The sequence below is a fragment of the Narcine bancroftii genome, chromosome 6 (genome assembly GCF_036971445.1).
Source record: "Narcine bancroftii isolate sNarBan1 chromosome 6, sNarBan1.hap1, whole genome shotgun sequence".
Lineage (NCBI taxonomy): Eukaryota > Metazoa > Chordata > Chondrichthyes > Torpediniformes > Narcinidae > Narcine > Narcine bancroftii.
In genome coordinates, this window is record NC_091474.1 from 187,744,345 (window position 1) to 187,771,863 (window position 27,519).

Genomic DNA, 27,519 nt, shown 5'->3' on the forward strand with positions numbered 1-27,519 from the left:
CAATGCAGAGGTCATGGGCATAATGAGGTCGGCATGATCTGCCAACTGATCGAGAGTGGACATTGGAAAGACGCTCACCAAATGCTCTTGAACATGATGAGGTAAACAGCGAAGGAACCTGTTTCCAAAAATCACCTTTAACAGGGTATGTTCCCGTTAGCCTGCACAACCTCCTCAACATCTGATGGGTGCCTATCACCTAGGTTGTCATCAGCTAGTAATTGGGCAATTCAAGTCTCCCTAGATGGCTGAGTATGGCGCAGAATATGTATTTCGTATGGGAGATTATCATCTGGATCCACTAAGACATCCTCCACTTCACAGGCGATCTGCTCTGGAAGATGCTCCACAAGTAAGCAGTACTTAATCTTCTGACTCGTCACACTGAGGGCAGAGAAACACGCTTCGAGGATCGTGAACCAAGTTGTTGCATTTCTAATAAAAACATGGGGAATCTTCAGGTTATCCTTCCCAACTGTCATTGGCCCATTTCCTTTGGAGTTATGAAATCGTGCATATAACGAGTCAATTAAGTACGATTAAAACAGTGGTTTTCCTACTTTTTCTTTCCACTCACATATCACATCTAGCAATCCCTTACTAATCACAGAGCACCTATGGCACAGGGATTACTTAAGGTGGAATGTGAGTTTAAGGGACAGTTTGAAAACCACTGATACAATCTTTTTATTGGTTTTAATATATGCAAATTACATAGGTAAATATAGTAATAATAAAGTAAGTTCATATCAAGTAACAAGTATCAAGTAACAATAAACAAGGTACATATTTAATGGGGAAAAAAGTTAATAAAAAACATTCTGAACTAATAATCAAACCCCACCCAATGAAGGTTACTGGCCAAGTTAAGGAGTGCACTACTAATAATAATAACTATGGAGTCATTAAAAAAAAAAGCAGAGATGAATACAGATTTTGAAGTAAATATGAAAAAGACCCCAAAGAAAAAGAAAGTTAAGATCCATTGCAGTAGTAGGACAGCTGATTTTTTTTTCTAGATACAGACATGCCATCATATTAGACAGCCATTGAGTATGAATGGGAGAGACAGAATGTTTCCATCTCATCAAAATGGCCCTTCCAGCAGTGAGGGAAGCAAAAGCCACAACATGGGATTATGATAAAGTCATTATTAAATCAATTGGCTCAGTCACTCCAAAATTAGCAAGGAGTCAAATTAATATTAAGAACTAATGAAAAAGTGTGAAATACCCCTTGCCAGAAATTACACATTTAGAGGTAATATTAGGATAAAATTTAGCTAACTGAACATTAGAAAAGTAGGCTCAATGGGCTACCTTAAATTGACTTAATGAGTGCCTAGCACAAAGAGAAGACGAGTGAACACGTTTCAAAATAGAATCCCATGTAGTTTCGGCAAATGGTTGTTGAAAGTCTTGTTCCATTAATTTCTTAATACCACCCAGGGAACTATCCCTCGATCTTGAGAGCAGTTCATAGAGGGCAGAAAGCCATTCTTTATGTTTAGGTTTAAAATTATGTACTTCCCAAATAAGGTTAAAATCTAAATCCTGTGAAAGAATTTACAAAGCTCCTAATCTGTAAATAACAAAAAAAATTGATGTTTAGATATTTAAAATTTAATAATGGTTCAAAAGAAGCCAAGTTTGGGTCAATATACAGTACAGATTATTCAAAATCAGATTCTCTGAAATCTGAAACAAATCAGAAATCGTCATTTATCCAAAATTTTTTCGAGCCGAACTAGCTGGGGGTCCTGGCGCTGGCAGCAGCAGGTCCTCGGGCTCCCAGCACAAGCAGGGCCTTGGTGGGGAAGTGCTGGTGATCGGCAGTGGCCAGCATTTTTTTTGAATTAAATGTTATTTTAATGCTTAAAGAGCCTTACCTTGTTGTTTATTTTTATTTAAGTTATTTGCTGTTGCTCCTGGGCTGTTTTTAAAAAAATGATCAGTTCTCTGAAAAAAGTTTATCCGAAATAGGCCTGGTCCCGACCATTTTGGATAATTGGAGTTGTACTGTATAGGTCTAGAAAAGAAATGGATACCCAAGCTTAGCCACTGAGTATAACCAATATATTGGACCAAAGGTTAAAAAAAAGGAATTGCATAGAATAGAGTGAATCAATAAAAACCTATGGTAACCAAATGTTTTCTAAATTGAAACCAAATTCTCAGTGTGTCATTTTTCTTTCTAAAAATTACTCTACATTGTATATTCCATTTCCCTTTTCTTTTGCCCACTTGCTTAACCTTTCTATATTCCCCTTTTAGGTTTGTTGTGTCCTTAATAATGCATCTACATTTTTCACATCAAAAAATATTGTCCAAATCATTTATAGAGATTTTAATTAATTGAGGCCCCAGGATTGACTGCAATCCACTACTCAGTTGCTAATCTAAAGATGCCCTAATTATTCTAACTCTGTTTTCTGATCATTACCTCCTTTCCTTATTTATGCCAACATAATACCTTCAACCCATATGCTGTTATCTTGTGCCATAATCTAACTTATTTTCCTTTCATGAACTTGCATTGATCCTGCTCAGTTGTCTTAAGTGTGGCAGAGTATATAGAGGTGGCTGGGATGAATTACTAGAGTAGCTTGCACACAAACACATTTTAAAACACAGAATTTTTGCAGGACTTTTGCAGAATGCTTTTTGCAAAGAGAGCAACAAATTTGCAGACTACAGCTTGCCTGGGAGAGCATATGATTTTTGCTCTCAGAGAGGGAGAGTGTGAAACAGAGAGAGGAGTCACAGAAATTAGTTCCAGAGGGACAAGCTGGCAAACTTTGGAAGGCTTCCTGGTCAAAGGAGAAGACTGGCGATCTGAAAGGTGACCTGAAAGAAAGAGGATCACCTGGAGAACCCTGAAGAGGGCAAGTTTCGTCAGCAAGACTGATTGAGAAGGAATCAGTTGCGGATGTCCTGGAAAAGGAATCTCTCTCTGAAAACCAACAAGAACCTTCCTGCGTGGTAACCATTTGCCTGTTAAACACCAAAGCCTGGTGAACTTTGTTAATGGTGAACTCTGTGCACAGAACAAGAATTGCCTGCAACCAGTGAGATTAGACTGTGATCCAAAGAATTCTCCTAATCCTAAATATACATTACACACACCTGCACTTAGTATTAGAGGGGGGATTAAGTAAGTTAGGTAAGTTTTGGTGCATATCTATTGCTGCTGGACTTCGTAACATAAGCCATCCCAGTCATAACAGTGTCCCTATTCTCTTATTCTGGCTATTCGTTATGTTCTCAGATCTTTTTGCTGCTCTCCCTCTAGGTTTGGCTACTCTCTTCATCTCAAAGTTTTACAATATGTAGCATGCCATAATTAAATTTCTGCATCTGGTTGATTGATGACTAATGCCATTTTCTGTAGTGATCTCTTACATCTTAGATGATGTGTTATACTTAGATAGAGCACTGATATGAAGGGTCAATGGAAAAGTGAATAGCTTGACTTTCCCACAATACAGGCAATCAGGTAACAAAAGATGTCTGGCAGTCCAGTTTCCCTATGGTTGAAGGCATCATGAAAGTGGTATTGACTATGATGATATTCTCTGAAGATCAACATTCTGGGAGTGGAAAACCAATATAAACATGAATGGTTGGTAGAACCTGTATTAAGCCAGAAATCCAATGCCTGTAATGATGCCTGTTCTTTGCTACAATCAAGGTACATGAAATAATTTCAGCCATTCAAAGATCTAGCAGCAAGGGATTAGTATATTTCTTCTCTTCCAAAATCCATCCAACCAGACATTCTACAATTATGATGTTTTTGTACTGTTGCTTTAAACAGCAACAAACTTTGTGTTTTTATTTCTACTTTTATGGATTCTCGGAGGTGATGGGTTGCACTGTTGAGTAATTTGTGTTGGGAAAAGAAGGAAATAGACATTGTATAAATTGTGGTGTCCTTAGATATACATCCAATGGTGCAGTGATACTACATGAACTCCTTAAACTGATTCAGTTCTAGGTATACCTCAGCTTACTAATGACACATGAATTTTCCTGGCAGTTTGTCAGATCTCAAACCGTCCATTTAAAATTGCATTTGGGGTCTTAATTATGGGACTCCAGTTTTCACAAAAGGATGCAGGTATTCCAGTCACTCATGGGGACAGTGGTACCATTATCATTTTGATAAGAACCTCCCACTACCATCAAGGACGAGGTACAGGAGTGTCAAAATCAGTACTGCCATGCTGGGAAATAGCTTCTTCCCATAGTCTGTAAGATTGAACAGTATCCTGTCTCCAAGCAAATTATCCCAAAATATCTATCTATCTATTTATTTATAAATAAAATTCTATCTTCATGGATATATGTGATTATTACCATATGTACTGTGCGTGCACTGTGCTCAGAAGAAATGCTGTTTTGATGGGTTATATATGTACAGTCAGATGATAATAGATTTGATCTTGGTCTGTTGATCTCGTTTGGTATTGCCAGTTTGGTAACAAAATCAATTCTACTCTTAGAAGTGTTAGATTGATCTGCACTAGCCAATTTCCAAGCTGTTTTCCTGGTCCACTAGAAGTTCTGCCTGCCCCACAGGAAAAAGAATCTCAGGGTTTTATGTGATGTCATGTATGTGTACTCTTATAATATATCAGAACTGTGAATACTTCTGAGCTCAATCTCTCTTTATCTTCCTTCCCACTCTCCCTCCTTCATCAGTGTATTTTGCAAATGCAGATTTGAGACTGCTTAATTGGTGAATTGACATTTCTAATTATTTAGTTTTTGTCCTTTATCTTTCCATCGATTAAAATCTTGTCATCATACTATTTTATTCATTCATAATAGTATTTCCAAATATTTTAGTTTTTGAAAAGTACATGGATAGAAATTAATCCTTATTCACTATTCAGGCATAATGCCTGGTAGGCCAGTTCTGAATATTTGCCCACCATTTTAAATTCACAGTTGTTGCAATTTTGCAGATTTATCACAATCATCTAAAAATAAAGCTGGTATCTTTCACAGTATTTTCTATCTCTTGTTCAAAATAGATTTTTCTGTTTAATCTCTGTTGAATATAAAATTGTATACCTGCACCACATTCTTGATGGGCAAAATATATTCTTGTGGAATAATACAGAACAATATCTTCAAGAAATGTAGGCCTTCAAAATTAACAAATTTTAAGCTTTTTTTGCATCTCATCCTCAATTGTGTTATAAGGCATAATTATTTATAGTTATCAGTCCTGCTAATAACCATGTATTTTTATTTATCTCTAGAAATCTATAAAACTAAATTTAAAAAAAAATCAATGCAAGGTATAACCACATATTTGCATTTAACCATGAGAATTTATTGAAATTGAATCTAAGAGATTTTTTTTTGGAAAACCAACACAGGCATCTGCTTCTTAACACAAACTCCTCAATTTCAGTCCCAAAAAATTAACGATTAATTGTTTTCTCCTATTTTAGTGTTAAATAGCAAATCAACTTGCCCACAGAGCAGCACAACTTGGCATAATTCCTTTCAAGACATTTAGTATAATTTTGTTTCCATTTGCAAAAAAAATTACTAAATGTAAACAAATGCTAAAAGGGCAATGTAAAAGAATGATTAAACTTAAAGTATTCTTATCCTCAAGAAATAAAATGCACACTGTATATTATAATTTTCAAAACACACATAGTTTAGACTTGTATTTCTTGGTTTTATTTGTTTTGACTAGGAAAATTAATATTAATTAAAAAATAACACAATTGATATTATGGAACCATCATGAGGTAAATTGCAACAAATATGGCAACATTAGAATAGTAATATAATGCACATGAAGGCCTTAGAACAGGGGTGGCCAAACTTGCTTAACATAAATCCATGTCCAATAAACTTCAGATGTTTGAGAGCCGTAAGACATGAAAAAATATTGCATGCACGTTTTTGCTCTAACATGCTTGTTTTTTCTGCAAATAGTTACATAAATATAAAGAAATTCATGTACATAATACTGTTTATTCATGTATGTAGTTTCTAAACTGCATATGTATTTTTACAATTATCAAAAAGTATACATACATATTTTTGAAATCCTGATTGATTATTGTGAGTCTCCATCTTGGCTGTGATTTGTTAAAAATCCGGCTGATATGTTGTCAAGACTGTAAGAATTAGCTCTGTCAAGTGTGGATTTGTAAGGATTGCACGATGCTTTAACTTCACAAACTTCATTACTGAGTACAATGATTCACAGCAGTTTGTTGGGCTGAAAATTGAGACAAGTCATACACTGGTTCTCTTCAGTTCAGGATATTTTAGAACTTGATTGTAGACTGGGATTTATGAATCATTTCTAGACACAAATCCTCCTGCAATTCCATTAGTTCCATTTCCATAGCAGATGAATCTGTAACCAGGGTGTTGAGAATTGGACAACTATCATTGATCACATCAACCATGAATGGATTTACAAGAAAGGCAAAGCAGGGCTTCAGCTTCTGCAAGTCCTCAAACCTGACTAGGAAATTATCAAGCAGACCTTATAATTTACCTTTGTATTCTTCCAGTTAGTGGTCTTTTATTTCAATATCAGGAAATGTATTTACCAGTACTCTCCTTTGGAGATTGGGAAAGTGACAGAGTTTTCTGGACAATACATCTCTTCTTAAAACAAAAACTTATTTTATTCTTAAAGCTCTCTGAGTCAGATCAGAAACAATCCTATCCTTCCACTGTGAGTTTGTAGATGCTTTATCATATCAGTAAGGAGAGGGTCCAGGAATTCAAATTCCTGAGTGTCAACATCTCCGAGGATCTGTCCTGGAGCCTCCATGTTGATGCAATCACAAAGAAGACTCACCAGCGGATATACTTTGTGAGGTGTTTGAGGAGATTTGTCACCGAAGACTCTTGAAACCTTCTACAGGATTACTGTGGAGAGCATTCTGGCTGGTTGCATCACTCTCTGGTAAGGAGGTGCCAATGCTTAAGTCAAGAAGAACTCCAGAGGGTTGTTAATTCAGCCTGCAACATCACGGCACCAGTTTTCATTCCATTGAGGAAGTCTACAAAAGGCGGTGTCTTAAGCAAGTAGCCTCTATCCTCAAGGACGCCCACCACCCTCTTCACTCTGCTACTATTGGGAAAAAGGTACAGGAGCCTGAAGATGAGAACTCAGTGGCACAAGGATTGCTACTTTCCTGCTGCCATCAGATTCCTGAATGATCAATGAACCAAGGTCATTGCCTTACTTTGACTTTACATGCATTATTTTTGTAAGGTGGTTTATGCAAATGTTTGTGCTGTGATGCTGCCACAAAACAACAAATTTTGTGACTTATTCATAACAATAAATTCTGATTCTGAACATTAGATTTTGGATCCATTCTTTATTTTCCAGTTGAGGATAGAATCTTTTGTTTTCTTCAAGAAAAGTAATAATAGGCTCCAACAGATCCACAAACCTTCTCAAGACATCAGTTCAATAAAAATCACTAACCAACAAATAACATTCTGATGTTCTAGGCTTGGGTGACCAAACTGCAGCTCACGAGCAAGATGCAGTTTTTTTGACATATAATATGCAGCTTGTGGAAATATGTTGGCTGAGACCATTCAAGCTCTCAATGCCCCAGCCGCCTCACACTAAAGTAGAAAGAGACATCCCTGGTTTATATACAAGCTCCAGTTCTTCAATAAACTTTTTGAATTGTCAGTGGGTCTCCCATTTAAGCATATAAAATTGACAATTTCAAGGACAGATTTCATAACATTGTTTGGGGCATTGTGAGCTTTGATATGTGGGCAGGTGTCCAGGGCATTGGGAACTTGGTTGAACAGGAGGCCAGAGCCAGGGCAAGGGTCTGTGTCCGGGGTATAGGGAGCTTAGATGGGAGCATGGCCAGGGCATCAGGAGCTCAAATGGGATGGCATCGGAAGCTTGATTGGATGGGCGGCCAGGGCAGTGGGAGCTTGGATGGGAGGGTAGCTGGGGAATTGAGACTTTGGATAGGTAGGCGACTGGGGGCTAGGCGAGAGTCTGTGTCCGGGGCATTGGGAGCTTGGCTGAGTGGTTGACCAGGGCATAGGGGAGAGTCTGCAGTCAGGGCATCAGAAATTCAGATGAAAGGGGGAGCCAGTCATTGGGAGCTTGGGATGAAGCAGAGTCCATGGTTGGGCTGTTGGGAGCTTGGTTGGTCTCGACCATTGTATTTCCATACACCATAACATTTTCAGGGACTTTTGTGGCTCGCAAGCCACATGATTCAACTACCCCTGCCCAAGAACATCAGAATGTTGCTACAGTATTTGGTTAATAAAATGACATTTATTTTTGTTGAATTGATATTTCTAAGTAATGAAGTATCAGTAGATTCTGGGGTAGCTTTTTTTGTTCGGTAAAGGATCATGCAATAAAAATTACATTAGCTGAGAGAAAAAAAATGGCTATCAGTTTCCTTTCCTGTTATTTGGATACCTATATCAATAAATTATCATCTCCTGGTTTTGATGTCTATGACAATGGAGTTGGAAATTACAGTGTACTTTGAAAGCCTCTGATTTCACAACATGCTGCAGGAATCATGCTTGTGTTTGGTCTTCCACTTCATCAGAAATATTTCTGAATGGTTTTGAAGAATAGGCACAGAATGAAGCAAAATGTGCTGTTGAATTAGAGGTGGCACTCTTGTAATCTGCTTGGTTATGATCCTTGATTGCACATGAGTATTTGAAGTTCAAAATGAAACAACATCTGACTATATTGATTCTGCAGTTAGTACCAGAGGTGCTTCAACAGACTATTAACCGATGTCTAAAATTAATTTCAGATAATTGTGGTTAATTAATGCCGATGTTTATAATCTACTTGAAGATGATTAAATCATAAGATTTAAGTCTGGGACTAAAGAACTTTCATATCTGAGGAGAGCAATTATGCTTTACATTCTTTTAAAAGAACGTGATTCCCTAATGTATATGGTAGCCTGCTTTCTATAGCTCTTTAAATTAAATTTTAATTTGGACATGCAGTAGTGTAACAGGCCAATTTGGCCCTATGAGTCAGTGCCGCTCATTTTACATCCCATTAACGAACACCCTAGTATGTTTTTGAAAGGTGGGAGTAAACCAGAATCCCCAGAGAAAACCCACGCAAGCATAGGGAGAATGTCCAAACCCCTTACAGATAGCGTGAAATTCGAACCATCTTCAGTCCCGATCGCTGGCACTGTAAAGGCGATGTGCTTACTGCCTCGCCAGTCGTAATGCCCTCTCAGAGCTTTTCCTATCGCTGTAAAATACTGTACATGGGAATGTTTAAGAAATATAGCTGGAACTATGTGGGATCTTGTTATGGTTTCATTCACTTGCCTACTTGTCCAAGTGCATGATTTTATGTCAAGTTGTTTAGTCACGTTGCAATGCTTTACTCAGTATGTGAAAAAAACAATTATATTTATTGAGTTTTCTATACTATCCTACACCACTGTGCCAACCTTGCTTCCCAGAGCCAAAGTACAATACAGTTATGTGATGTTTTTTCAGGTTAATTTGTGCCACTGTAAATCTGACCAAGTAGTTCCTGCTGTAAGTTAGCTTTGTGTGGATGAACTGTTTACTTGATGACTTAGTCCCTACAATGTCGCCAGGAGAAATTAGTGACATTGAGTATCCAACAGTAGCTGCAGTCAAAACCAAAACCAGGTTTTCCTGGCACTGCTTGCGTTGCAGCTGTGTGGCTTTAAAAAGGGTCTCTTGAGTAATTTCCAGCTTGGCACTGTACACTGGGGCCTCTAAGTTTTTGCATGCTGGTTCTTACTGGTCTTCCAGTCCTTCCAGCAAAGAACTGATGAGAGCTCACCACCTTTGACTGAATTCCTACCCCCAATGCTACAGACGTTAGTCACCTGACCCCACCCTCCCTACCCATTAACCACTTGACACACATGTACCCCTCTTTTTCACTGACACACTGATGGTGTTTTTGGCCCCACTGCTACCAGTCACTACTGCCCCCAACCTTCAATCTAGCCATGATTGTCCTGATTTTGGTTCACACACTTTGTTGGTGCAATGAGTGAAGAAAAAGCTTTCCCATCTTAAAGCTAATTCAGTAACATCCAGCACTATTTCAAGTGGCAAGCCACGACCAACACAGTTGTTGGAATTCCAAACACTTGCTATTTGATGCTCTGTTAGAAACTCCAAAGGAAATCTGAGAAAGCAGCCTTTTTATAAAACGTTATTTTGAAGATGTGGGTTTTGCCAGAATTTGTTACTCATTTGTAATTGTTCTTGAAAAGTTTAGAGTGAGACACATTGCATGTTAATTTTGGTATAAAGCGAGAGTTATTTTAACCTCCTTTATTCTTCATGGATAAACTTGTTATTTGTTGGGGGGAGGGGGTTATGAAGAAATTTCAAGTGCCTAAGTGTTTTCTGCAAGTACATTCAGATTACTTTTTTTATTATAGATTTTTCTCAAAATCATTGTAAAAATGAAAACAAAACTGAGATGAAATGTATTTTGGAGGCAGCAATGTGCTGTCACTATTGTGTCTTTTGCAGCACCAACTGGAGGTGAATTTTCATCAGGGTGTATTTTGGCAAGGAATATATCCCCACCCATCACTTACAACAACACCCAACGAAAACCTTTGTCATATCTTCACAAATTCCCAATCCCCCTCCCCCGTCATTCGATCTCTCTTTCTCTGACACTGAGCAGTCTGTTCTCGGGCCCCATCCACTCAATGAATTCTGGACCTAACACATGTTGAGATCTTTTTACTCTGCCTATTTCTGTGTATCGAATCCTCACCTCCTCCTGATGGCACTTTTCTCACTTTAGCACTCTCCCTCCATTTAAACATTATCTTCTGGCCTTTTAATCTTTTTTGATATTTTTTCCAGTTTGTGCCTTGACTTCTTGCATTTTCCTCACTTACTCCAACCTTACCCCTTCCAAATGCAATGTGTTTACTTTGGACGAATGCAGACTCATCATCAAACTGATAGACAATGGCACTAACCTTTACCTTGCTGAGGACATCAAGCAGCTCTTGAATACCTCCACATGGTACCCCATCTGCTCTGGCACGCATTTCCTCCATTTCCCGCACATCTCGTCTCGCCCATCCCCAGACAGAACAGGAATAAAGTTCCCATGGTGCTCACTTTTCAACCTATAGACATCTATATCCAGCATATCATAAGATATAGATGCAGAAGTAGGTCATTCAGCCAGTCATCATTTCTCTCAACTCCAAAAGAGTTCCCCACCAGTCAGATCTTCTGCTGCTCCCCTGTTTTCCTTATGGACCACCATTCTGTGACTTGCCTGCCTGCTCATCCCCTCTGACTTCCACTCCTTATCCCCTGGCACATTCCCCTGAAACGATAGGAAGTGCAACACTTGTCCCTTCATGCCACCCCTCACCATTATCTAGGTGAAGCAGAATTTGCTTGCACCCCCTCCAACTTGGTCTATTGGATTTATTACCAAAAGTATATGAGCTGACTGCACTCTAGCATGACCTGACAGTGACTGATTAACTACCACCAGGCCCTACGCTGAGCTTTAGTAAGGCCCTCCATAACCTTGTCCCATGGCCCCCATCCTTCATTGAATAGAATAAAGTGAAATTGTTCCATTTATTAGCCTTTGGGCATAATGCCATCACATATTCTAAATTTATTTGCTGGGAATACACCAGTTCATGGCTGGCATTCATGGACCATGCCCCCCCCCAAATTAGTTATTGTTTTCCACTCCCCACCCACCTACATGCCAAGCCTTTGGCACAAAAGTTTGCATTTGAGAAGGGCAGAGCACAACTCATGCACCCGCCCATGGAATTCCCTGGAGCTCACCCTGGTTCCTCATCCCCAGTCGGCGGCTGCTCTTTGCCATGAGGATCACTGCCTCCGCGTTGATGAGACCAGCCCCCATCCCCACCACCACTGTACACCTTCTCTCCCACTGCTGCCAGTCAGGGTGATGGAGAAACTGCGCATGCTCCTTAAGTCACATTTGAGCTGCGACTGCGCTCTCAGCTCCTTCAGTGGAGATAAGGTACATTCTAGCCATGGGGTTTCCAGGTATTTCTGGTGCCCATGAAACTGGCCACTGTGCTGTTTGGTGTTCTACTTTTCAAAAGACCAAATACCCCAAGTTTCCTGAGTCTGGTTTGACATTTTGGAGTGGACCCAGGACTAACGCGAGCCCATATTGACAAGCGGTGAAATTGGTGTACTAGTGATTGTAATGGGCCCCCTTTCCCGCCAGATTATTACTTTTTGTTCCAGACTTGTATGTCTGCGGACTATTGTTTGAGCATGAATGTTTTTGCTCTGATGAATTGACTGGCCACAAGGTGCAAGTTGAGGATGTAGTATCTTCAATGGTATTCAACTGAGATGACACTGAGAACAGATAGGAGTTCAATGTGCAAGTCTTCGAATGACTATTCCTCTAACCCACTATTTACTGAATTATGTCAATGTACAGATTTAAGTTGCAAGTAGGAAGTATTTTTAGGAGTATTATTATGGCATCTCTCTTTATAAGATGATCATAGCAAAAAGAAAAATGTGCTGTTCATTATTTATCGGTAAGAAATCATTTTCCTTTATAGTGCATTAGGTTGTCCATACTCTGAGATCAACCTCAACAGAGAAAATGTGCTTCCGGATCGATTGAATGGAGAAATGCCGCCGGTTTCTAGTCCTGGTGTTCCAAGAAACAAGAAGGTGGAAGCAGATGGAGTAGAAACAATTCCTTGTTCATCTACCACCACTTCTCAAGGGTCTGAGATTACTTTTCACATTATTTTGCAACTGATTGTTTCATTTGTGGAACATTTCATTTCTCTGAATTACTACCTCAGTGGATAGTATTCTCTGAGAAACAGAATTCCAAATCCTTTGGTGTTTGAAAGCTCTGAGTTGTAGCCTTAAGATTAATGTGATCAGAGATCAAAACTGCTCAGCTTCAAACAGTTGGTTTCCCTTTTAATTTTTGTTTACATTTGTGGTATTATGCTTATCTTTCACTCTACAGCTTTCTTTTTACATAATCACGAGGTGTCAATTTATTGTGTTTAATTGACATTTTCTCGCTTTCTGGTAATTGTTTTCTTATTACATGGTTTTTGGTTAAATATTGTATTTGATTTATCACCTCATTGCATTGTTATTATTTACTTCACTTTCTATGCATTAATTTCCTGAGCTTTATTTGAATCAATTTTCATGTGGCAACCTTTAATTTTGCTTCTTATTATTGTAGTTCACCCACATGCATACTCTTACGTGGTCCAATCCAGGCATTCATCCACTTTCATAGTTATCCAGTTGTTCCTTCTCATTCTCCCACACATTATTCTTCAAGAGAATTACTTTTTTTTGTCCCTAAAATTTACTTGATCATTTTGAGCTATGCTTCTATTTCACTGTATGGTGCTGAGTTCTGATCTTGGTGTAGTTTTGATCTTCATACACAAAGCCTAATCATCTTGCTCTAAAGTTGGTGCAGGATGATTTTTGGGAATGGAGCTTTAGGTGAGGGCAATGTCCTATAAATATACCTCAAATAGGCTGGCACAATACTCATTGTAGATGAAAAGATCAAGAGTGATCTCATTGATATCCACCAAGTACAATTCCAAAGGATACTTGAGGAGAAAGAAAGGGAAATGGTTATACACATATATAAATCCTTGAAAGTGGAAGGGCCTGTTGAGAGTGGTATGTAATATTGAGCATTCTGGGATTCATAAACAGAAGCAAAGAAAGTCAAAAGTTTTGCTTTTGTTACGAGCCCAGAGGACCCCAAACCCATCAGCAATAGAAATTCACCAAGACAAATTTAATTTTAATTTTCTTTAAACATAAAAACAGGATCAAACTTCAACTTATTACTATTAACTTAACTTAACCAAACTTAACCCCCTTCTAATTCTAAGCGTACATGTATGTAATGTGTATATGTTCAGGAACATACTTTGCTTTAATAGTCCAATCTCACTTCTCCAAGTTAACTGCTATTAGGCAATTCTTATACTGTGCACAGAATTTAACATTTATGAAGTTTCACCAGGCTCTGGTGCTTAAAGGTAAATGGTTACTGCTCAGGAACGCTCTTGTTGGTTTCAGAGAGATTTTTGTTGCTTTTTGGACATACACAAACTGATTTCCTCCAATCAGTCACTTCAATGCATTGCTGAAGAATTTGCCCCATTGTGGGTTTTTCAAATGTTAACCTCTTCTTCCTCTTGTTTCCCTTATTTCAGGAGAAACACTCTAACCTGCCATTTTGTCTTGTAAGGACTATAAGGCTTTTCAACAGGCTGAACTCAGAACTCACAACCTGCCTTCAAAATGGGGTTTTCAACAAGCCTGCCAGCATGCCATGTTGTAGCTTCATAAGCAGAACTGACCCCTCTTTCTCTCTCTCTCTCTCTTACTTTCTTTTTCTCTCTCTCTCTGTAAGAGAAGAATCCTGTTTTCCTTCCTCTCTCACTGCTTATAAAAACCAGAACCAAGTCTCCAAATCCAATCCTTGAAAGATCTTTATCAGCTCGAACCCGGACTTTGTTCCATTTGCACCTACTTCTGAAGTTCCTTCCAAAGCAGTTCCATTGTCTTTTGCAAATCTACTGGTGCCTGAATGTCTATCTTCAGCAAAGCTCTTGCATTTTAAATGAGGTGTGAAGTGTAAGTATCTATTTGTGAAGTGACCTACACTAAACCCCCACAATCTATCTCTTTTAAAACATATTTATATATAATATAAAATATAAGATAACTATAACACTCTCTCCCTATAACAAAACTGACTTTACAATCACTACAGTGATAATAATACACAATATATTGCATGTTATTACAATATATCCCAATCTTGAAAGTTTATATTTCTTTACATGTTCAATTTTAACATTTCGACAAATAATCAGCTATTAAATTATTTGTATCTTTGATGATTAATTTGCAGATTATATTCTTGTAATATTAAACTCCAGTTTAAGAATCTTCTGTTTTTATTCTTCATTTTATTTGAATGCATCAGAGGATTCTGATCAGTAAATATAACAACTGGTTCATGAGAGGTACCGAGATATACATAGAATAACGTCGGGGTCACTAAATAATGTAGTGGCCTATCTGATGGCACTACCTTACACAAGTGGCAGTATATGACACTGGAGACATTATAGTCAGGAATAGTTCACATCTCATTTAAAATGCAAGAGCTTTGCTGAAGATAGACATTCAGGCACCAGTAGATTTGCAAAAGACAATGGAACTGCTTTGGAAGGAACTTCAGAAGTAGGTGCAAATGGAACAAAGTCCAGGTTCAAGAGTTGATAAATATCTTTCAAGGATTGGATTTGGAGACTTGGTTCTTAACCACAGGTTTTATAGTTCCCTCTGCGCATTTCACGCTGAGCCTTTTGGGATGCGGTAGTGACATCACTTTCCAGCTTCAGGTGCCAGGTGCCATAAAAAGCGCGGGCTCTTATTCGCGCACTTTTCCTAAGTGCCTGACTTGTATCTGGTGGACTGGGACATCATTGGAGGTTATGCGCTCTGGTAATGCACTTACTAAACTGCTGTGACTGTGCGCGTTTCTGTTGTTCACATGGGGCTCCCGCTACACCAGCAAGTATTATAGACAACAGTTCCTTTTCAATATTGGATAATTCCTTTGATAAACATTGATTTTTTTTGAAAAGTGGGCAACTGGATGGTCAATTTCATCATGTTTTTGTAACAAAACTGCACCTGCTTCTCCCTCACTGTCATCCACTGCTAAAGAAAATGGTCTGTCAAAATCAGGAGATTTTAGAACAGGGTAATGGCATAGCATCTCCTTTAAATCTTGTGAACAGTTTATCCAATTTACTCAGATGTTCTTCCCATGTGTCACTTTTTGTGACCAAGTCATCAGTATAAGCATCTGTATGTGTTAAACCTTGGATTACCAAATTTATCATCCTTTGAAATGTTGCAGGGGCATTTTTAATGCCAAAAGGTAGCACATTATATTCTTATAAACCAGATGCTGTCACAAATACAGAAATAATCCTTCCTCTCTCTGTTAGTGGCACATGCCAATAACCCTTCTACAAATCCATCTTAGTAAGAAATTTAGCTTTCCCAATTTTATCAATACAATCATCAATTCTAGGAATAGGATAAGCATCTGTTATAGTTACTGAATTAACCTTCCTGTAATCTGGATAGAACCTAACAGTTCCTTCTGGTTAAGGTAGCAGAACACAAGTTTGAAGGTCTAATAATATAATTTTTCAACATATATTCCACCTCCTGATCCACGATTTTGCTCTTCTGAATGTTTATTCTATATGGGTGTTGTTCTATGGGACTTACTTCTCCCAAATCATGACAAATCAATTATTTCCTTTTTGGCACATCAGGAAACAAATTTGCATATTTCAAAAGCAACTGCTTCTGTTGTTGTGATTTAAGATGGCCTGACTTCAGATTTTCCAAATTTGTTGAGTTAGACAGGCACACATGATTTCTTTAAGGTTACCACAAGATTCTGTTTCCATAATCTTATGATCCATAATTTCTTCAACCCTCTCAACAACCAACACCTCTGATACAGACTGTTCTCCACTACCTTTATCCTCATAATAAGATTTCAACATATGTATATGACAAACCTGAGTTTTATTCCTACGATCTGGAGTGTTTATCACATGATTAACATTATTCAGTTTTGATCTCTCTTCATATGGTCCAAAAAATTTCACTCTAAGAGGATTGTTGTGTGTTGAGAACAAAATTAACACTTTATTTCCTGTCTTAAAATTCCTCACTTGAGCTTGCCAAAGCTCCCTGAGTTTCAGCATGGTACGCAGATGAAGTGATCTGTTTTATTCCCAACTCATAAATCAACAGCTGAAACAACCCGGATATGAAATTAGTTCCTTGCTCGCTCTGGATCTCTTTAGGTAACCCAAAAACTGTGAAAAAAATTTTCAAAGCCTTTACCACTGTTTTTGCTTTAATATTCCTCAATGGTATAGTTTCTAGAAATCTCGGTGACGTACATATAATTGTTAACAAGTACTTATTCCCAGCTTTTATTTTAGGCAGGGGACCCACACAATCCACAATAACCCTAGTGAAAGGTTCCCCAACAACAGGAATAGGTTGCAAGGGAGCTACTGGAGGACCCTGGTTAGGTTTCCCCACAACCTGACAAAGATGACATGTCCGGCACTAATTCACAACATTCTTCCTTAAACCAGGCCAGAAAAATTGTTTCAAAATCTTATTAATGGTTTTCTTTACATCAAGATGATCACCCAAAGGTGTACTATGGGGCAAATTTAGGAATGACCACCTGATGAATCACCACCCACTCTTCATTTGCAGGAACATTAAGAGGTCTCCATTTCCTCATTAACAATTCACCCTTCCAGTAATATCCCACAGGGCATTTCCTTAATCTCTTCCTTATTCACAGCTTTCTCCCTTAAAATCAACAAGATTAAAATCTGTCTTTGCTGCTCAATTAACTCTTTCCTTGACAAAGGCAAATCATGACTCTCAAATTTAACCTGCTCCTTCTGGGCTATTTCAGAAGTACTGGGCAAGTCTCTATCAACTGGATCTTCCCCTGCTCTCATCAATTTTTTAGACAAAGACCTTGTTACAGCACATGCAGGATATACCTCACAATCTTCTTCAACCTCATCCTTGCTAGGCTTATTTGTTAATCTCAAAACTGACCCAACTTTATCCTCTGCCAAATCATTCCCTAATAAAAATAAGACTCCTTGCATGGATAACTTTGAAATAACTCCTACTACAACTGGTCCCTTAACTAATTCTGAATTCAACACGATGTTGTGAAGAATCAAAGTAATCTCTTCTGTGTCTGTCTTTTGATCAAGAGTTAAAATATTCTCCAACAACAGTGACTGGACAGCCCCAGTATCTCTAAGAATCTTAACTGGAACCTGTGAATTCCCATCCTTTACTGAAACCAAGCCCTCTGACACAAGAGGTTTGAAACATCCATGACATCCTTACCAGATTTGGAACATCTGCTTTCCTTAAATTCAACTGTCTTCTGGTAAAACCTCCTTTCCTCGTCTCTTTTTCAACACTAAACAATTTGCAAGAACGTGACTAGGTTTCTTACAAAAATGACATAGAAATCCAGAGGTTCTGTCTTTTCCTACCTTACCTTCGTCTTTTCTCTGAATATTCTCCCCAGACTTAATTTCAGGTTTACTAATCTGCTCCACATTAACCTTCTGAAAAGGCTTACTATACTGCAATTTGTTTTTGTGAATCTTCTAGCCTAGCCGTTTTGTTGCCATGTCTTTTTCATCCAAGTATAATTTGATCTCATTGGGAACACACCTTTTAATTTCCTCAATTAATATCAATTCTCTTAATCTGTCAAAATCATTATTTTTTTTTCTTTTTGAGGTGTACCAACAGTTAAAACATACACACTTTCCTAGAGCAAAGCCCATATAAGATTGGTTCCATATTTTCACGAAACTTGTAATTTTTGTCTATATGTTTCTGGAACCAACTCATAACCTTGTTTAACAGTATCATAATTTGCCACTTGCTCTGTAGTCAAACTAGAGAATGCAATTTGTGCTTTTCCCTTCAATAAACTTTGGAGCATAAGAGGCCATTTTTCTTTTTGGCCATCTTGAGCTCTCAGCAACCTTTTCAAAAAGCTGAAAATATGTATCTATATCACTCATCAAAAAAAAGGAGCTAAGTTTACCACTCTACTAGCCAAAAACCTCTCGCCAGGAGTTATAGCCACACTTCTCTTGCCTCCCTCCATCTCAATTTTTAATTTCTCTAATTGAAACTGTCTATCTCTTTCAACATCCTCCCACTGTTTTTCAGCTCATATCCTCCATTTTTCAGTTTTCTCTGCCTCATATTTTCTGTTTTTCAGCACCCTCTCTTTTTTTTTCAGCTTTCTCTGCCTCATTGTTTTCTCTTTTATTCAAATCCCCGTTTCTCTCTTTCTTCTACCACCTTCTGTTTTTCTCTTTCTTCTACCCTCAATTTATCCAATTCCAATTTCAATTCAAAAGATCTATCCTCCGGAAAATTGTCTAACTTTTTCTGAACAAATTTTCCCTCACCTATGTAATATTTCATTATAATCCTCTGTATTTGTATTTTCTTCATCCAGTGCTTGACTTCAGCCAGCTTTAATTCCTTAGCAATAATGATCAGTTACTCTTTTCTTTTTCTCTGTAGCTCCACAGGTGATGGGTGTGACAAAAATGTACTAACATGCATTGCTGCTGTTTTTCCACACACACAAGCTTTAAATTAGCTTGGAAAAACCAATTCACTAATAAACTCCAAAAGTTTAAGATCACAAAATTCCAAATATTTCAATCCGAAAAGGATGAGCCCCCTCTTTGTTACGAGCCCAGAGGACCCCAAAACCCAGCAACAATAGAAATTCACCAAGACAAATGGTTACTTAAACAAAAGTTGCTTTTAATTTTCTTTAAACATAAAAATAGGGTCAAACTTCAACTTATTACTATTAACTTAACTTAACCCCCTCCCCCCCCCCTTCTAATTCTAAGAGCACGTGTATGTAATGTGTATATGTTCAGGAACATTCTTTACTTTAATTGTCTAATCATTCACTTCTCCAAGTTCATCGGTATCAGACAATTCTTATACTGTGCACAGAATTTAACATTTATGAATTTTCATCAAGTAAATGGTTACTGCTCAGGAAGGTTCTTGTTAGTTTTAGAGAGATTTTTGTTCCTTGTTGGACACCCATAAACAGATTTCCTCTGATCATTCACTTCAGTGTCTTGCTGAAGATCTTGCCCCATCGTGGGTTTTCCAAATTATAACCTTCTTCCAGGTCATCACAGAGTTCCTCTTGTTTCCATGATTTCAGGAGAAACGCTCTAACCTGCCATTTCCTCTTGTAAGGACAATAATGGTTTTCAACAGGCTGAACTCAGAACTCACAATCTGTCTTCAAAGTGGGTTTTTTTAAAAAGCCTGCCAGCGTGTCATGTTGCAGCTTCCAAAAGCAGAACTGACCTCTCTCTCTCTCTCTCTCTCTCTCAGAGAAGAATCCTGTATTCTTTCCTCTCTCACTGCTTGTAAAAAGTAGAACCCCTTCCAAGGCTCCAAATCCAATCCTTGAAAGATCTTTATCAGCACTTGAGCCCAGACTTTGTTCCATTTGCACCTACTTCTGAAGTTCCTTCCAAAGCAGTTCCATTGTCTTTTGCAAAGCCACTGATGCCTGAATGTCTACCTTCAGCAAAGGTCTCGCAATTTGATTGAGATGTGAAGTGTAAGTATCTATTTTTGACCTACACTTACCCACCTACCCTCCCCCCCCACAATCTATCTCTTTTAAAAACATATTTATATATAATATAACCCATAACACTTATAAAACAAAGTCCTTGGGTTGCACTACAACTGACATATTTGCCTTATGTGCTATACACTCCTTTGAAGGCCTGAAAGAAAGTGCAGTAAATAGGTTCTAAAATGGTTTTCAGAAACCAAGAATTTGGGTCATGTGGACTGATGAAACTAGTTGCTCTCTTTGGGGGAAAAGAACATTTGAGAGATTCAATTGAACTGGACTAGATCACAATTGATTTTGATAGGGCAAATATAGGGAAGCTTTTTCATCAGCAGGTCAGAGATAAAATGATATGATACACTGCATGATCTTGGAAACAATCAGTGTCTTTGAAAGCAAGTCAAAAAGCAAGGAAAATAATTGGAGAATTGTTGAAACCGTAGGGCAGTGGTTCACAAATTTTTTTCCCATTTGCACACCACCTTACTAACCATAGAGCACCTTTGCTATAGGTGCTTTGTGGTTATTAAGGGATTACTTAAAATGTAACGTGAGTGGGGGAAAAAGGTTGAAAACCACCTGAGTAGGGGAATGAATCTATACCAAAAAAAGTCCTAGAGAAACTTAGCAGGTCCTGCAGCTTTTTGCTCATACCTTGAAGGACTCTGGCCTGAAGTGTGGGACCTGCTGAGTTTCTCCAGCACTTCTGTGCATTTCTTACAACGACTACCTACTTTCTTGTTTCAGTGGAATGAGCCAAACAGGCTCTGGGAAAGATATGGTGGGCTTAATAACCACCTCCTGTGTTGTAATGATTCTATGAAGACCCTGGAACTAAGCAGGATACATTGAAAATTGAAATGAAGAGGAATATTTTGGAAGATTACAGCTCATTGGAATTCTTTACCCCAGAAAATCCTGATTGCATGCTTTGTGTATCCAAGGACAAGATTTTTTTTCCATTCAACAAAGTACACTTAATGACAGGACAGGATCAATGACTTGGATGGTTTACTGCTTCATGTTTCTTGAATTTTTACTGCTCCTGCTCTTTTTTTGTTTGACAGTCCTTTGAGATGCAGGATGATTTGCTTAAACTTTTTTTATGGGGTCTGAGGTGGCTAATGAAGACTATGGAGAACCACAAACTCTTCCATTGGAATAAGAGATGGTTGAAAGGTGGGCAAGTAGGTCGGTTGTATGGTGGTGCCTTCCTCTGCTGCTTATCGCAGGGGCTTCCGTTTGCTCACAATACTGGGCTTCAAGGTTCTCCAAATGCGCGGTCATAGCCCAGACATTACCAAGAGTTACAGCCTCTGCCAGATGAGTTGCCTCAACCCTTTTGACCAGGCTGGTTTTTACAAAAGGAAACTGGAAAAAGTAAAAGCAATTGTGATTCAAAATTTTTGTGCTCCCTCTTAAATCTTGTAACCTAATGCCAGTGAATATCAAGGTTTGTTGCCCATCACATTTTTGGAAAATGTATGTAATAAAGGAAGGTTAACATGAAATTGTTAATGGGAAGTTGAGCTTGAATAACTGGAATGAATTCTTTGAAGAGATTGAAAGGTTTGACATGGATAGTTTGGCTGAAGTCATGTGCATAAACTTTCACAAGCCATTTGACAAAATGCCATTTATTAACCCTTTTTAAATGTCCTTAGTTAAATTCCAAGAAACTAAAGTAATAAAGAACACATACCCAAGAAACAGGAGGGAGAAGAATGGGTTGCTGTGTAATGTAGAGGTATTTCCCAAAGATATGAATTGGCACCAGTGTAAATACAGAGTTAAATATCAAAGTTTGTGCTTTGTATAAAACCAAGGCAATAAGAAAAGGTTTCAGAAAGAGAGGGAAAGATTGGTAAAGCAGATGAATGTGTTGAGAAGAAATCAAATGCAGGAACTTGCCATTTGTTATGGTTTGGTGGGAGGAAGAATGATATGATGTGGAAACAGAAAGGTATGATTTAAAAGCCCAGCTAGGCTTGCAGACATGGAATGACCTGGAGATGTAGGCACTCAAACCTTTTGAAGGTGGAGGTCAAGAGGGTGAGTACAAATGTTAGAGATGCACAGGAGATTGCAGGTGCTGGAATCTAAACCAAACACAATCTGCTGGAGGAACTCAGCTGGTCAAGCTGGAGAAAAAGAATGGAAACTCCAACCATTCATTTCCTCCCACTGATATTGCTTGACATATGGAGCTCCTCCAGCAGATTGTGTTTTCATATTACAAATACTAACTGGATTTTTGCCTTTTATTAGTAGAAGACTTTTTTTGATGTTATATGAAATACTACGTAGTACTTGGGTATCATAAAACCAAGTGTTTACTGTATTTATTTCAATTTGTCACCACAATTGGAGCTGCTTGATTTAGTGACTTTGTATCATATAAAGCAGCTTTTTGGCTGTAACAAATGATCTTGCCACTGGTTCTTGGAGGCAATTGGACACGTGCTGTTAGATTGAGAGTCCCATCTGCTGGTAGTAAGATGAATGTAAAGTGGGGCTTCAAGTAACCTTAATGAAGGTGCCAATTAACTTGCCTCCACAGCAGAAATAATTGTGACACAAATTGGAAATTACTCCAAGAAATTGGATGTGAACAATGCAGAAAGCTTAATTGATACCTTGGGTTTTTTTAAATAAATCGACTAAAATTAATTGTTGAATCAGAGGGAAAATGTATTTCACATCTAACTGGGCATCTGACTCGCTGCCTCCATGAATAACAAAATGTTTAGTCTGCAACACTGACTTGTTTCTATTCGTTGAACACAAAATTTAGTTTAAAAATTGTATTTACATTTGAATTAATTTTATGTGTGGCCTGCAGAAAATGCTCAAAAGACAATTGGCTCTCAGAATTTGCTGTTCAGGGAAAAAGGAGTGCTGAGGATTCAGTCTCTGATGAAGACTCGCCATGCAAAAAATCTCTTTTGTTTGCAAGCAAAGGAAGAAAATATCCCAGGTCAGCAATCTGCACAAAAGTAAACTTGTATCTTTTATCGTTAAAATGTCTAATATTCTTAGTTGTAATGTTATTACTGAGTGCAGAAATCAGTGTAATATGTTATTTTGTGTTCTATGCTCTATCCTACACTTATTTGCTTTTCAGTTCATCCCCTGTCAGTGTTGAATTATTGAAAATAATGGAAACAATTTTAACAAGCAAAGTACAGTAAAAAGCCCTGGTATCCAGAATTCAAGCAACTGGGAGTTTTAAGCAACCAGCAAAAAAATCAACAAAAATAAATAGGTTAAAAATACGGAAGTTTAAAATTAGCATGCCTCACTGTTAGTTTGGCAATCATATAACATGCATTCTCAAGCAACAAGAATTTACACTTAAACCATCATCTACTGATCCCCATAGGTGCCAGATACCAGGGGTTTTACTGTACCAATTAGAGAAAATTTTCATCAATTGAACAGCATTGCAACTCGGGCACATACCTAACCATCCAGATAATTATTCATGAATGCAAAATATATCAGGACTTGTTCAATCTCGCAAATTACTGCCCTAATCTATCCATGCTCATCCAGAACTATCTCAATGGGAAGCTCTCACCCACAGTGCCATCAAGTGGTTCTCACTCACCAAAGCCGTTTGGGTTTTCGCAGATCTCCTCACAGCTTAGATCCAGAAGGTGAAAGTAATTGTACTTCAGGGTTGCATTTGACAAAATGTGGCATCAAATCATGAATCTGAAGTCAATGGACATCAAAGAGTAAACATTCAAGATTCAATTTATTGTCATTGCAATAAAATATATTACATATTACATGAAATTGTTCTTGCCTGCTGTAAGGCAGACAGATTTGCCATTGGCAGAAATTGCGTGAAGCAGCTCTTGGAGCCAGAGAAAGAGAAGCAAGAGAGAGTCCCCATAGAGTCATTGAGCGTCTGCAGATTCACATTCCAGTGCTTCTGCAGCCACATACAGTCCAGTCCAAACCATTGGCAACCTGAGCTCCAGATCTGAACCTCTGACACAGTCACAAACCTCTCAGCACCTTCAGCATCCCAATTCTGATACTTGGTACCCCTTCAGCCAGTTTCAAGCTAGTCTCCAGTAGTCTATAGCCCAGCGTGAATCCTCCGACAGCAGTCTCCAATAGCCCCCAGCCTCTGTGGGTTCTTCGCCTTGAGTTGCCAGCAGCCCGTCACATGTGTGGGTCTTTCAGCCACAGAGCCCTCTCATTGGTCCACCATCAAGGGTTGGAATCAAATCTTGTACAAAGGAAAATGATTTAATTCTCGGAAGTCTGTCATCTCAACTCCTCGCGTTGCTTCGAGAGTTCACTGGAGCATTGTCCTAGGCCCAACTGTTTGCATTTACTTCATCACTCACATGCTTTCCAAATTTACCAGAAGCTCAGGACAATTGCAGTGGTTCAGAAATTATCTTAAAAGTGTTGTTTCAGAAATTGAGTCAACTATATTTGGTGTGTAAATTTAATTTACAAAATAATGCTTGTTTGGATAATATACTTTGGACATGCATACCGAAATTATTTTGAACTCTTAGTATTTAGTTATGCCATAAAATGTGCAAATTTAAATGATAAGGCAATTTATTTACTTTGTGGAAAAAATTAGTCGTAACAGATAATATTTTAAAGTGCATTGTAACATTTATATTTACAGAATACTTTAATGAGATGTATACAAATGCATACTCAATTTATTGTTGTAAATTGCAGTCAAGCCTGGTGAAGAGAAGCATTGAACTACATTGATATTTCCCGTACCACTTTCCTCATAGTGGTATGAAATGCGTCACCAAGCAATTCAATCATGAGTTGGATTTTTTTTTGTATGCTGGAACTGAAGGAAGGATTGTTAGCATTGAATTGATAGTTAAATGCAGTCAGGTCCTTTCAGAATGCATGTAATTTTCAAATGGTTATGCACACCAGTGCATGAAGCAATCTACTCTGGTGATGTGAATCCTCCAGCAATGCATAGTTGACTACTCCCTTGCAATTGAGGGCCTGCAAAGGGAATCAAGACCTACCAGGGACTGCACTTTGAATGCATTTTAACAGGGAATTTGGTCGATATTTGAAAAAGTAAATTTGAAGTTTTGCTAAAGAGGAAGTTGCGAGACAGTTTGGATAACTTTTTCAAAAAGCTGGTCATGATAGGTCAATTAATTTTTTTATGTCAAGTGAATACAATTCAGTAAATTTGTGGTTTTGAATCAAATAATTTGTATGCTGGGTATAGATCCCCAGTATTTCATTTTATCTTTTACTTGAGAGAAATGTATTTCATTTTATCTTTTACTTGAGAGAAATGGTCTAAGTAAAGATGCATTTTCAATTGAAAGTTTCACATCTGAATTGGGATTTCATTTTGAAAAGGTAATGAATGTTGTTCATCAGAAATCTAGAAGAAAAATATGGTGGACATGTATGTTTCAATTGTTTGAATCTGTTTCATTAATTTGTGCTACATCTTTAGAATCTAATTTTTAATAACAATGGTGAAAAGTTCACCCATGCTTTTTCTACAATACTGCACTACTGTGTCTATCACAAGCTTGCAAAATATTGGAAAACAGCATCTACTTGTTAGTACAGGAGAGACGAAAAAAAAATGTTGCTTTGAAAGTGATGTTCTCCTGCTTCCTGACAGCAGTGCTGAGGAAAAAAACGTTGATTTAATGTTTTATTTTTCACGTTTATTGATATGTAACCATGGAGAATAATGTAGCTATAATGCCATGATTTAGAAAATTCTCTGAGAGATAAAAATCTGAGGTGTATATTATGAATATCTTGGTATAAGTTTCTGGAAAAAACCAAGAGTGGAATAAAAATTGCACCAGGTTCTTGATCAGTTGGGTTGGTGGCAGAGGAATCGCTGATGGAATATAATACAGTAAATAAATGAGAAAATGGATGAATATGTTGATTACTGTGCTAATCAAGTGGCTTACTTCCTGCTGGATGGAACTCCACATATCCAGACAAATAAAGAATATCCTGTCACACTGATGATTTGTGCCTTGTACGTAGGCTTTGGGGAAGAGGAAGGTACTACTAAGTATCCAGCCTCATACCTGCTTTCTTGTAGATGTAGTATTTATGCAACTGATTCAGTTACGTTCCACGTCCATGGTCACCTCCTTGTTATTCATAATAGGGAATGGTGCAATGCTGCTGAATGTCATTTCCTGAAACTTGGTGCAATGTATACCTGTATATTTTTTGCCATTGAATCAAGCTAAATAGTGTTGTGACTTCTGCATTTGAGCACAGGGTACCTAATTGGGTTTCCAAATAACTTGAATGCCTTTAAATAATATATCCTTCAGATTTGATGATAAAATAATGGTCATTAATAAAGCATCTGGAATTTTGGTCTAGGGGGCTATTTTAGGGAAGTTCTGCAGCCACTTTCTTTTTCAAACTTTTTGGGTTTTTATTATAAATACAGTACAATGAAGAAAAGGGAATGAAATGGAAAATGCAATAGTACATTTGTATATATGTATATATATATATATCAAGATATAACTTCAAACAGTATAAACTCTGTTTCCCCCCCCCCCCCCCCCCCCCACCACCCACCTCCACTACACTGGATGAAGGCAGAAAAGACAAAAAATGTCAGAAAGAGATATAGATATAGGTTTTTATAAACCCCACCTAACCTACTCTATTTTGAAAAAAGAAAACTGACCAAAACAAAAACATCTGAGCAGCTGATCATGAGGGTTACATATTTTGTAGCTTTTGATTCTTACCATGAATCAAAAAAACCAAGGTAAGACAATATCTCATCTGGAAGAGTGAGAACATCTAATCACATTAAAAACATTTACATCAAATGAAAATAAGACATAAAAGGTTGCGATGTATCTTCAAATTTCACAGATGAATCAAATACGATATCTAATTTTTTTTCTAAACTTGAACAGGACATAATATGAGAGAACCATTGAAACACTGTTGGAGGTCTTTCCATTTGAATAAGATGGTTCTTCTAGCCAACAATGTTGAAAATGCCACAACCCATTATGCAGGTACAGAAAAACTCCTTATGTCTGGTTCAATAACCCCAAAAAGAGCAGTTATTGGATTGGGTCGTAACTCCATCTGAAATACAATTGAAAAGATAATAAAAATTTC

The 27,519-nt window shown here is 37.8% G+C and overlaps 1 protein-coding gene across 6 annotated transcripts in view; it reads left to right on the plus strand.

The window, feature by feature from the left end:
* The window catches only part of l3mbtl3 (L3MBTL histone methyl-lysine binding protein 3), a 144,180-nt gene that overhangs the window by 90,493 nt on the left and 26,168 nt on the right, over positions 1-27,519 (plus strand). For 5 of the 6 annotated variants that reach the window (XM_069886995.1, XM_069886992.1, XM_069886996.1 and 2 more), the window contains exons 17-18: positions 12,623-12,793; positions 23,210-23,344. In XM_069886995.1, the coding sequence (XP_069743096.1) occupies positions 12,623-12,793; positions 23,210-23,344 (306 nt within the window). The remainder of the gene's footprint in view (positions 1-12,622; positions 12,794-23,209; positions 23,345-27,519) is intronic. The other variant, XM_069886997.1, reaches the window with a different exon arrangement.